The sequence below is a fragment of the Photinus pyralis genome, unplaced genomic scaffold, assembly GCF_008802855.1.
Source record: "Photinus pyralis isolate 1611_PpyrPB1 unplaced genomic scaffold, Ppyr1.3 Ppyr1.4_LG4, whole genome shotgun sequence".
Lineage (NCBI taxonomy): Eukaryota > Metazoa > Arthropoda > Insecta > Coleoptera > Lampyridae > Photinus > Photinus pyralis.
The window spans coordinates 42,147,699-42,160,998 of record NW_022170511.1 but is presented as its reverse complement, the minus strand read 5'-3'; the positions used below and the strand labels follow the sequence as shown (position 1 = coordinate 42,160,998).

The following is a 13,300-nucleotide window of genomic DNA, read 5'->3' as shown; positions in this document are numbered from 1 at the left end:
CTTGGAGTTCTAACCAGAGTGCTCCTCACAGATCATTCCGGAGATAAATTGAAATCTTTCACGAACAAATTAATTCCTTAATCCTTTGCATGCAAACCCATACTCTTTGACATTCGAACTATTTAATTGATTCAGTAAGGAGCATCTAGGAAGTAATTAAGAAGAAGAATTTGTATTTTTTAATGATAAATAATTCTGAGAAAAAAACCTATGGTGACTATATGAAATGTGCCCCCAACACCGTTTACTTTTTAACGACCTCCACAAAAGTTATAAATGGAGTTGGTGCAGAGAAAAAGATTGTAGTAGGTATATGAAAGTAAACTGAATTATAACACCTTCAGTCATGTGTCAATCGCGTAGTTAGTAGGATTAATCACGATTGTTAATATTATCGATTAATTGGTGAGTAGGTAATGTTTTTCATTTGTTGCGTGGCACTACGCGAATTGCATAATTTCGCCGACACTCAACTTTCTTTTTGTAATTTACGTAATTCATTTGTGCGCATTTCCCATGCGATATTATAAAAAAAAACACATCAAACTTTATATGAACATAATAATTACAGCAGTAAACTACATTAGTGACCGGTCAGTTTAAGACCATTTTTCTCGTTATTTGTACCTATACCTACTGTACTGGGCGTAATGGATTGCGTGCCCATTTGATGTAAGGAAGATATTATCATCTTTTGATTACCACTTTCTTTACTTTACGCACCATTTCCGTTATGTTTTATTATTCAATGAACTATCTGAAGGAGAAATAAATAATAGAAGATTGCCTACCCGATTACCTTGTACCACTCGCAAGTACGGTTTTTAAATCTAGGTCAGCATCCAACTCAGAGATTTAACCTTAATCTCAGAGATGGATGGGGAATCGAGAAGAACAGATATTAACTTCAATTGTTATGAAAATTAAGTTACTGTAATTGTTTATTTTTATTTCTTGTATCAGATATCTTTTTATACAGAGTGTAACAATTAAGTATGTTAAAAAAATTGAGTGGTAAAGGAGCCATACGAGCATTTTTTACAAATAAACCGACAGTCTAAAATGTTTAAAAATTCCCGTTTCTTCTTTCATTGTTTACTCAAGAGCCATAACAGACAGAAGGATGAAGCTTGATACTCCAAGGTGGTGCATACTAGAATGGGAATGAAAAATTCTAATCTCGACCAAATCTGCATCTATGGTGGGTTTTCTAACATGAAAATAATGGAAAGAAAATTCTTTTTAAAAATTCGAAAAACACTCGCAATTCCAATTCTTGGTTGGATGAACTTTGGTGGAAACGCCATTTATTTGTTTAAGAATAGCTTAATTTGAGTTTTTCTCTTAAATTTGATTACGTAATATATTTTTTTATGCTGCTATATTAAAAAAATGTACGATTTAAGAATATGTAGCGAAAACTAATAGTTGCATTAAAAAAGAAAATATGTCCCCTTCACCATGCAGCAGTACGCCACGCCACTGGCAAGAAACTTGAAGTACGTAAAGTGGTAGCAAACTTTTTTATAATTTTGGATACCATACACAGTTTCTTAGAAGCAATTTTGTTTTGAATATATACCCAGTGTTCCAGACACAACGTTCACCCTGTATGTTGAACATTTTTCCCAGGAAAATACGCTTTCGCATTAGAATATTCGTCTTCAGAAAATTCACTAATGATTTATTCGCTTCCGAAATTTCATCCCTCCCTCCCCAACCCCCAAAATTTATAAGCAGCCTACTGCAGATACATTCAATATCGGTTCGAAGGCAGAAGCGACTAGAACAGACATGTCTCCTTCTACATGTTGGCCCCCCGAAGTCGCTCTCCAATAAACCCAAATAACATCTAATATAAGTCAAAATTGAGAAACATAAAAAGTCACAATCGGTGAAATCAAATGCACGCATACATATAGGGCGCAAGCAATGAAGGGATTCCTTTGATTATCGCATATTTTTACCGCATGCACACCACGGGTGTGGTCTTTATGGAACGCCGTTTTAGTATTTATACCAACATTTTATCATGTATCATTTTAAATAACAGTCAATCTTATGTCTCTAAATTTTTCGTTTGTTGTTTTTATCTTACGTATTAAGAGATTGATTAAAAAAATGTTGATTAATAAAGATGATACATGAATTAAAATGTTTGTTGATAATTTTAATTAGGCGCTAGTATACACGTAGTCAAATAGACTAAACTGTAGTTCCTGAAACTTCCGCACAATCAGAGATACGAATTAAAATTATCAACAATCATTTTAATTAATGTAACATTTTAATTCAACAATCACTTTAAATAATTCTTGCCGATTTTAACAGCATGAATTCATATGATTGTTGAATTAAAATGTTCTCTGAAAATATTTGTACAATTTTATTCCAAAATTTTACAATGTGCCATTTTAAATAACAGTCAATCGTATGCCTCTACTTTTTACGTTTGTTGTTATTGTCTTACGTATTAAATATGATTGTTTAAAAAATGTTACTTAATAAAAATGTGAAATGAATTATATTGTTATATTGAATGAGTGTATATGAAACTGTATTTCAACAAACAATTAATAACAAACAATTAAATTGAATTGCAAGAAATACTTCGATTAATAAAACGATTTTGTCCAACAAACATAAAAATTCATTCATTTTAAATGTGGAATTAAAATTATCAACAAACATTTTAATTCATCAGTCATATAAATTCGACTATTTGAAAATTGAAGCCGAATATTTTCAACAATCACTTTAATTCAACAAACAAATAAATTTTTATTGTTAGACGTAGTAAAAGAATCTTTTAAAATGATTGCTGAATTAATATGATTGTTGAATTAAAATGTTACATGAATTAAAATGTTTGTTGATAATTTTAATTAGGCGCTAGTATACACGTACCCAAATACACTAAAGGATAGTTCCTGAAACTTCCGCACAATTACAGATACGAATTTTAATTATCAACAAACATTTTAATTCATGTAACATTTTAATTCAACAATCATTTTAAATAATGCTTTCCGATTTTAACAGCACGAATTAATATGATTGTTGAATTAAAATGATTGTTCATAATTTTAATCCCACATTTAATATGAATAAATTTTTATGTTTGTTGAATTAGTTCTAGTTAGTTATATTACTGTTCGTTTATGTATTCGTTTGTTGAGTTGTATTGTTAAACTTTCGTTATACACATTGCTATATCATTCATACATCATTTCAATTAAGTGAAGTTTTTTAAACAAACATATTTAATGTTTCACATAAAAACAACAAACATAATAAATCGGGAAATAAAATTAACTGTTGTTTATAATGTTACATTGTAAACTTTCGTAATAAAAAGTAAAACGGCGTTCCATAGGTCTTGGAACCAAAGAATAAAAATCATACACATAATTTATATTATTAAGTCTAACAATTTTGGAAACCTCTTTAACAGTCTTCTTACGCATTTTCTTCTTCTCAACGTTATCTTTTAAAACAGCGGTGATACGCTGCAGTCTCAACCAAAATAGGACACATGGTCCCCATACCATATCACAAATATTGAAATATATTTATTATTATAAATACGTTAGTTTAATTAGCTTTCTGTCGCTTTTGTGGGCGTGTCCCCTCTTTTAGTTTGTAGGCGGCCCTGTTAATACAAATCTGTCACTTTTGAACAGCTACATTCCTGGTAGGAGGTAATTTAGAGATTCAGGGAATACCAGATTTCAGAAGCATGTCAAAAAGATTTTGTGGTAAACGGGACCAAAAACAAATATCGTTTGTTCTAATAAGTCGATGGTTCAAAAGAATTAATTCCAACATTTCCTTCTATAGCACTACAGTACCTAGGTACATAAAACTTGAACTAACGAAAAGGTTTGCGGGTAAATATAAATTTTTAGGTTTAACCACTGGTCTTATCGTTCTATCTATTACGGTTATAAAAAAATTAAAGAGGAAATTTAAAGCTTAGGACTTTTGAGCACCCCAAAGGTCCTAATATTTAAATTGTCCCATACTAAAATTCTCAGACCTTGGTTTATTTTTAAAACGTAGGTCTGTTTGCGTCCTCAGTGTCGACCGATCTTTTTGAAATACCTATGAACACAGTTTAAATTTGCATGTTTCATAATATTTGGATTTGTAGAAATAATTAAAGGTACATTATAAATTCTTCGGTTCTTTGAATTCTCAGCTTGGTCTATGTGGATTAACCTTATGCGATGCATTATTAAAAATACCGAATAAGATGATAATAATAACATTTATAAATTCCCAAGCCTTTCATAAAATTATTGGCAAAACGGTATTTGTTTAAAAATATCCTCTATTATTATTATTTAAGTGAAGGCCATCGAAAATTGATAGAAACTTGAGGAGTTGTGCATTGTGTTGTTTTTCCCACATGTATTTGTATTAGGTATTTTGCGATAGTTTTGTTTGACCTCGACCTCCTTCGCATTCTTGTGTCATCGGAAAGTGGACATTTTTATGTTTTCGCCGCTTTCCATAATCATTTTCCACACTACTTATATTAGGGAAGGTAACAGTAGATACTTGCAAAATTTTCCTAAAACAACTGCTATATGAATCGTGTTGTAAATATTTTTCAGATTTTTAGCTTTATGAAGTATGAAGGCGTATAAATTTAAAAGAATTCATTCGATCCATTAACATTTATTAACGGCAATTAACGCCTAATCTGCAAACTGCGCCAATAATTTTGTTAGTAGTGGTTTACGTCGATTAAAAATATAAAAAATTTTAAGGTCAAATTCTCAAAAAGTTTGTAACAATTTTAGTCTAATTTGGGCTACTGACGGATTCAAATTTTGTGCTTCCACGCCAAGTTAGAGCAATTGGGTATCGTTAACTTTATGCTACAATAGCCATTGCTGGTAGTGTATAATTTTCTCTTGATTTTGTGCAAATTCACTGTAATAATGTACAAACTGCACGGTTTTGGAAACTGACTATTTAGAGAATGCTATTATCAACCGATAATCTGCAATTATCGCAGTAATAAAAAAGATGACTGACAACAGTAGAAATAATTAAAACTTCGTAAACAAGCATAACTTCTATTATTAATTGCTCATGTTTTTCACTTCACAATCAGTTTAGTGCAATCTTAGATTTATTGTGATAGGTATATACACTTCAGCCCCACTACAATTCTTGACGTAAAAATGTTATTTAAACTTTGGCGGTCTACAACGTGTACCTTAACCATGAATCACGTTTTTCTGATTAGTCTTTTAATTACAAGGTAATTACGCGTTGATGTTACTGCTACCACTTGCGAATATTTGCGAACTACTTAATTTCATTAAATTTGTTGAAAGTTAAGAAGGTAGATCGACTGTTTGTTAAATTAAGCAGATTTATTCACTCACTTTTATTACTTCAAGTTAATTAGCTTTCACATAAAACTACATATTACTTTTTTTGTAGATTTACGATGAAGAACAAGAAGGACACCAGTTTCAATCTAGACGATTTTACGTCCACGTAAGTAACTTTCTACATTCATAAAAGACTCTTTACGGACAGTCGCGTATATCTAAATTGATGGCTAATTTTCACTTTCCGGATAATTGAACGAACTTTAGTTTAAATTGAATAGCGTTCAGTAACAAATTTTTACACTATATACAAGGTGATTATCTGTAAAATCTGTAATTACAAACAATTTCTCATTCCAAGGTACGAGGTATTATTAAAACGTAATTCCTGTAAGAACAGTTAGATTAAGATCTCATTCAGATATACAAAAGAAACTACTTACTTTGAATTAAATACTATCAACATTAGATACTATAATAGACTTTTGAATATTTTTGCTTTCCGGGTGTGGGCACATTCTGATCTCGGCGAACTTTGGGTATCTTTGATCGTGTATCAAATAAGGAATTGATCAGACAATGAAAATTAGTTCAACGCCTTGGAAATGGATATAGATGTAGATGAACCCCGTTGCAGACCTAAACTCGATTTTAGGCAGACTCAAAAACCTTTAGATAAAACGGATCCACGACAAGATTTACGTAACATTATCCTTTTAAGTTGTATGCAAAAGACACATGAAGAGTTCGCAAATTTTGAGAAATTCTGACAATCTTTCTCAACAGAATTTCAAGAATTAAATATTCTTCACGTTACAGTTGCGGAGATAAATTGTATCGAATACGCATTTTGGGACTTCTGGGTGCAAATGTTTTCAATTTCATAGGTTGCACTAAAACCAAAGCGAACCTACTTATCAATAATTTATAAAACCGTAACTATCTTATGATAATCGTCATGTGTTACAATTTGATTAGGTACTATGAAGTACTCGTTTATCAATAAGCGTTTTTTTTTGCATTTCATAGTAATAGATAATGAGAATGATTTATTTAGGCAGTTCAAAATATCTATTTGACAGCATCCACACTAATAACCATTGAATATTCAATGTTAATAACAAGAAATAACGTGTATTGATGTATTGATGTTTTGCGAAAGCGTACCTAGTACAGTGTACAAATCTGTATCGGTAATTTGTGACCTCAGAATCAGGTATCTGTATCTGTTAAATCATAATCGACAGTTTGTCTCGTTTCAATAAACAAAATTAGCCCTTGATTTTTATACCTTATTTTCAAAAGCCTACAAGCCGACCTCTCTCATTACAGACCTCTTTTATTGCAGACATTGTGAGAACCTATAAGGGCACAGTAGGTTCAAAGGATGCTGCCCGCAGTATCTTGGTTAGTGGGACTTATTCTTGAATAAAAAGACGTCTTTTGAATATGCGAATACTAGAACATGCACGAGTCAAGCCACCCTAACGATAGATACACAATCAAAAGTGCCAAAGCGGTGACATTGCATTTGATATGGTACTGACTAAGCTCAGTTTGAATTTCTTGCAATTTGGTTCATAACTAACGGAGATGTCAAAAGGGCCTTCCTTTTTTTGCCTGCATTGAAAATTAACGAAGCATAAGCGTATCGATTAAAAACTTGACGCTAAAATGCATTGTCAACGAAACCTGAAAGAAGCTCGTTCTATACCAACAAACAGTTGGCGGACCGGGGGTTGCATTTTATTCGCAATTAAATGTACAGATTTTTATCACAATCAATAAAAAAACCAAAAATATTTTAGGCACCTTAAAGGCTACAATCCTCGCAATGGATAATTGCTGTCCAGTGACAACATAAGGTCCGTCGCCCCCTCCCTATAATTTTTGAACAACAGTGCTACATGAGACAGTTCTTTAAGTTGAAACTGACAATTACGTATGTCAAAATGACAGCTTGACATAATTTCGAGTTATTTTTTTTATTACTACTGGTCAATACACAATGTAAGATCGAAAATATAATATTTATGTAAATCTGATATTATGTAATGTCACGATTTTCTGCTTGCATAATGCGTGGAGTTTTTAATTTTCAATTCCAATTAAACTCCTTCTGTTTATCAAAGTTAGCAATTTAAATACTGGTATTGTTGGACACTAATGTAGGTGTAGGTACCAGTTGACACTCTCTCGAGGTGAAGACGTACAACACATTGCGTGCCAAAAAATAAATTTCGTGCAGGGAAAAACGGTAATAAGAAAACAGTCACGATAATAATTATTAGCTTTATAAACCTATCATTATATTCATTCATTGTAAGCTGATGAAAGTTAATACAAATTTTTCATGCATACCTTGAAATGATGACATTGATCTTTTGTCTTCGTAGAAGTAGGTGTGTTTATGTCATTACTATTCAATAGATTTAGGGCACAATGCGGAATTAAATGTATGTATCTTTACATAAAGTGATGAATCAGAGTTACCCGTAATTGAGGCACCTACGTAATTTTTTGCATAAATTTAAGTACCTAATGTAAGTTTATTTTGGCCCTTACGATATATCAGGAGCGATTAAAACAGTTCCACTGCTCCATGTTATGAATATAAGGATCGGTTTTGCTGACTAAATCTGGTTGGTTCGGAACCAAATTCCGGAAAGGTATCATCGATCCATAGAAATGTATTGATTTATATTTTTTTGTATTGATTTCTTTCTTGCGCGAGTGGACCCGGTGAATGATATTATGAAGTAATGGTCTTGTTCTAATGTTCTCAAAATGTTATTTTATTGTTATTAGAACGAACATTTAATTTATTAGGAAAATCTTTAAAAGGCAAATTAAATTTGAACTATTTCATTGTTTAATTTTTAGTAAAAGAAATGTATGTTACCGGGGCTGGCCGTGGGTCATATTCTTATCTGCAGAAAAAAAATTGAAAAATTGACAATTTTATTTCAAAGAAGGGATGGCCATTGGTCAACCCCCTTAATATTGTGACGGTAGCTTTTTATTTGGATTTTTTATATGGATTTCGATCATCGTTATCTTACGGCAAAAATGTCATTTTATCCGCTTGTGGAGTACAACAAGGTGACTCGTTAGGACCTTTGCTATTTTTTCTAATGTGCTTGGATAAACTGAAAAGCCTGCAATCTCCTTTTAAAGTTGGCACTTAACGATTGGACTTTAGGTGGTGTATTTGACACAGTTTTAGATGATATCGAATTAATAAAAAATTCAGCTATTGAATTGGAACTGCATCTAAATGTAGCAAAATGTGAAACTTTTTGTGTAGGCGGATCCGAAGAACAGAAACATCAAGCTTGCGCTCGTATCCTTCCTGCAGCCCCAGATATTCAGTTTCCAGATGTGAATTCCTTGAGTATTTCGATACTTAACAAAATGACGTTTTGAAATTGAAAGAAAAAGAATAAAGGCTTCCATAAGAAAAAACAAAGTTGATGATGGTTAACCGGAGACAAAACGTCAGACTTAAAATTTACAAGTAGCATCTTGTAGAGGGGAAAAAAGTGACCATAATAATGTGCCATTCATTTTAAAATATTTTTTTAAATAACTTCAGAAAAAAATAAAAACGATTTCGTTTTTTTCAGGATATCTCCGAAAGTAGTGGGAATTTTTTCAGTTTCAAAACGGCTCAACGCCACTTTGTCAAATTTAAACTACCTACCTATCTCCTACGTTTCTCGAAATTGAATCAGCCTATATAACTTATACCTACTCATGTGTGTTACAGTGTCATATGTGCTTCTATATCTTTAAATACTTTCACATTCAGATACCTACTCTATATACGTGTCTGAAATAAATTACCTACGTATTTTCTGTATGGGTATTTACCTTTCGAAATTACCTCAACTTATTTTAAACGTCAAATACAATAAAATGTTTTTTTTACATTTTGAATAAATGTTCATCAAAATGACTTTTTTGTGGGTGCAATTGTCCGAACTTCATTAAGAATAGTGACGTCACCATTACGACAAATATTTTGAAGACGCAACAAACTATTCCACTTAATGACCCTGGACGCAAGAGACCCGGACGCAGTGTTCATGATTCGAATTCTTGTCTATTATAGGTGACCATTTCATAATCAAGTACTTTCCATCAATTTGGGAAATTTGATATCGTTGCCTGTCTTGTTTTTTGTTGTTTTTAATATTTTATTATCACCCTTAAAAGCACCCTTAGTTTGGAACCTTACACTGGGTTTCTAGCAGGTTTTCAGTTTTCGGCTTAATTCTTATAATTCAAGATCAAGTGGTACATGTGCAAAACAGTATCTATATAGGAATACAATTTAACCATGCATTGAGTAACAAATGACTGGTTAAAAAGGTAATTGAAGTTAAATAACAGTTCTTACTAATTATAGTCTTAGAAAGGTGATAACTTTGCTTTCTCCTCGCGTACAAGAACTAGAATAATAAACGAAAAACAAAAAAGCGATGTTAAATTTCACTTTCGTGCATTTCTGGCAAAAAATTTACACTCCGTTTCGGTGACCAATATTTATTTTTATTAATGCCATACAAACAACCTGTTATTGACTGTTATGGCATAAAATTGTGCAAGTCCAGAATTAATTTACATACTATCCTTGTTTTTATTGTTAAAATAAATTTTTTTTTTTTTTTTTTTTTTTTATTCTCCTTTAATTATACAATCTGCCATAGCTTATTTAGCAATAAGTATTTAATAGGATTGAATTAATTATTACAAAATGACATGTGGGGCAGAATTCCATCGAAGTCTCCCCTTACATTTTTAATATGTGATGTATGCTATGAAGATAATATAGGTATAGTATTTGACAAAAGCAGTTTACAGTTTATGTTAAAATCTTGTAGGTAAGTCAGATGGTTTGAAACGTTTAAGTCTTCTGGGTTCATCATTATTGTCCATAAGCTGGTGCACAGAATCGTTGGGGGGAACGCTCAGTCTGTCTTTGTATCTTACACTGAAGTTTTTAATTTCACTTTTCACTGTGGGAATTTGTAGATCACTTAAAATCACCTTATTTGGGACGTACCATGGCGCATCAACGATCATTCTCAGTACTTTATTTTGGAACCGGTCAAGCATTGCTAGGGTGGAAGTAGCTGCAGTACCCCATAGGGATATCCCGTAAGTCCATATTGGTTTAAGAACTATTTTGTAAATTAGTATTTTATTTTCCAATGATAGTTTAGATTTTCTACCGATAAGCCAATATAATTTTTGTAGTTGAAGGCCGAGTTGCTTACGCTTGGTAAATATGTGGGTTCTCCAGGTGAGTTTCCTATCTATATGTAGACCCAGATATTTGACCGTCTCTGAGTGTGGTAGTTGGTGTCCGTTGAAGTTCACTGGAGGGCAATTTTCTTTCCTCATTGTGTAGGTTACATGTTGGGATTTAGTTTCGTTCACTCTGATACGCCATTTTTTGGCCCACCACTGTATTTTGTTGAGGTGAGCTTGGAGATATCTTGAGGCAGCTTGTGGATTGACATGAGAGGCCAAAATGGCCATATCGTCTGCATAGGTCGCTGATGTTGTTAGACGTGATGTGGGTAGGTCAGCGGTGTATATTAAATATAGGATAGGGCCTAAAGCGCTGCCTTGCGGTACGCCGGAGGAGATGGGGTGTAAATTTGTATTTTCATCTTTGTATTTGATTAAAAAGTGCCTGTTTGTGATGTATGATTTTAGTAGTTCAAACATCTGGTAGGGTAGGAACAGTTTGAGCTTATAGCATAAACCTTGATGCCAAACTCTATCAAAGGCTTGTTTGACATCCAAGAACACTGCAGAGCAGTATCTTTTCCCTCCAAGTCTCTGTAAATCTTATCGGTTATTCTGTGTACCTGCTCCACGGTACCATGTTGTTTACGGAACCCGAATTGATGTTTAGGAATTAGTTCTTGTTCATCTAGAATTGTCATTAATCTATTCAGAATCAGTTTTTCAAGTACCTTGGACAGAATGGGTAGTAGGCTTATGGGCCTGTATGATGTAAGTTCCGTAGGTGATTTACCAGGTTTCAAAACCATAATTATTTGCGCTGTCTTCCATTGACTTGCGCCGAATATTTTGAATTTAAATTACATCATATAGCTTATAGTGAACGGAAACTTTACCGTTGTGCATCTATCCTAAAATGGGCATACGCAAATGTATCATTCGTTCTGCTGCTGTAATCATTTGACATTATAGCGACCCCAAAATGCAGCAACACATGTTTCATAGATAATTGTTACAATAAAACCATTGCATAGCTTCAGTCTTCTTATATTATTTTAATAGCTAAACCTTGTTAGTTCCTTTTTACTAGAAAAATTACGCTATACTAAGGACTTGACGATCACCATATCAACGTCCTTTCTGTGCCCTGCAATTAATAGACCTCACCTTATAGTCTTATTGAAACAGTCTGGTTTAAAATGAAAGAAAATCAGATTAAAGGGATCTGCATTTCTAAGGGGTTTCAGAATGTAGTAATAGCCTTCAGAAGTACCAGAAGCCTTTGGAGTCTAAAATCTTTCAAATTAATGAATTAGAAATCAGTGACTATCTTGGTAGCCCTATTAAAAAAAATCGCTGAACAATCCAAAAACATCATCCATCATCCAGTCGAAATATGTACATTTTGTTAATTAATAGCCCCCTCCCCCCAATCCTAAGATTGTAATAAGACGTACACTTGCGACCGCCGACCATTTAGAAAGATCAGCATTCGTTTTGGATTCAGATTGTACCTACTACAATACCTTCTTTTTTACAGGACAACGCTAGCAACAAACGAAGTTAGCGCACAAATTCCGAGCAACGGCACTTTAAAAGATGACGGCGAGTATAATCCATTCGAACACAGAATCGTCGAACATCCAACATCGTAAGTATCGCGTCGATCAGGCGAAAAGATCGCATATAATTAGAAATTTACAGAACTGTAGGATCCTTAATTCATTTATTAAAGGGTGCACTTGGTACAGGTATCTTGGCGATGCCGCACGCTTTCAAAAATGCTGGACTGTTATTGGGTTCCGTCGCCACCATCGCCATTGGAATTTTATGCACCCATTGCATTCATTTATTAGTAAGTTTTAATTCATGTGTTCATCTGCATTTCATTTAAATGTACTTACCTTCATTTAACCGCAAGGGTAGATAAAGTGAAACGCGCGATATAAAAGGATGTTCTGAACATATGACAATGCTGTTTCTATGGAAACGACCACGACGGCAGACTCTAAGCTTGCTATTTTTGACGTCTAAATTAAATTCAGATTTGTCAGAAACTTTACAATGATTTATATGGCTTCTTCTGGTGTTTTAGATTCATGAATTTAAAAAATATACTTCACATTCATATGATGATCATATAGATGCTTGCGATTTTTTATATTGTTTAAACTCTTTAGATTCTTATTATTATTCAAATTCTTCGTTTTCTATTCCAATAATTCAGATTCTAGGGACTATTCGGATTCAATTTTCGCTACATTACTTTATTTCTGTTGTTTCTTCTTTCAATTGTATTGTTACTCCTTTGATTCTTCGAATGTTTCGGATTCTTTTTAGCGCATTTCCACAAAAATAAAAAAAATGCGCTATTGTGGCCACTTTGTCCGTCCGTCCGTCCGTCCGTCCGCTCGTTTTGCGACGCTACTAGTTCTTTATCTTAAGAGATATTGTTCTACTTTTTTCGCTATTTGGTTCGTTATGGTGTCGAGTCTTGTACCAAGGAAGGAATTTTTTCTGTACCGCTTACAAAAAAAGTTATTGTAAAAAAACAAAAAACCGTTTTTTTACATGTTCCATAATTTTACACTTTTGCCGTTTATTAACGATCCTAGAGATCGTTTATAATTTTGCATTGCTATCTGTCGCCTGCCGGTTGGTCTCTCCCTCTGTTCCTTTGTATGTCTGTC

At 33.1% G+C, this 13,300-nt stretch overlaps 1 protein-coding gene across 4 annotated transcripts; it reads left to right on the top strand.

Moving 5' to 3' along the window:
• The first annotated feature begins 309 nt into the window (after positions 1–309).
• On the top strand, positions 310–12,633 carry LOC116169862 (proton-coupled amino acid transporter-like protein CG1139). Of its 4 annotated transcripts, none has more exons than XM_031486042.1 (4): positions 310–405; positions 5,461–5,517; positions 12,151–12,261; positions 12,315–12,617. In XM_031486042.1, the coding sequence occupies exons 2-4, from the start codon at positions 5,468–5,470 to the stop codon at positions 12,502–12,504; spliced, it is 351 nt and encodes a 116-aa protein (XP_031341902.1). In that variant the 5' UTR covers positions 310–405; positions 5,461–5,467; the 3' UTR covers positions 12,505–12,617. The 4 variants fall into 4 exon arrangements, with proteins under 4 accessions (XP_031341902.1, XP_031341900.1, XP_031341899.1 ...); XM_031486040.1 differs by lacking the exon at positions 310–405 and adding an exon at positions 5,123–5,275 and having other exon boundaries at positions 12,362–12,633; XM_031486039.1 differs by lacking the exon at positions 310–405 and adding an exon at positions 5,127–5,275 and having other exon boundaries at positions 12,315–12,619.
• The last annotated feature ends 667 nt before the right edge of the window (positions 12,634–13,300 follow it).

Excerpts from the sequence above, each read along its gene's own strand:
- LOC116169862 (XM_031486039.1), top strand. The coding sequence starts at position 5,196 with ATGTTATTTAAACTTTGGCGGTCTACAACGTGTACCTTAACCATGAAT. Across the intron at positions 5,276-5,460 it reads ATTAGTCTTTTAATTACAAG|ATTTACGATGAAGAACAAGA; the intron begins GTAATTACGCGT and ends CTTTTTTTGTAG. Across the intron at positions 12,262-12,314 it reads ATCGTCGAACATCCAACATC|AACTGTAGGATCCTTAATTC; the intron begins GTAAGTATCGCG and ends AGAAATTTACAG.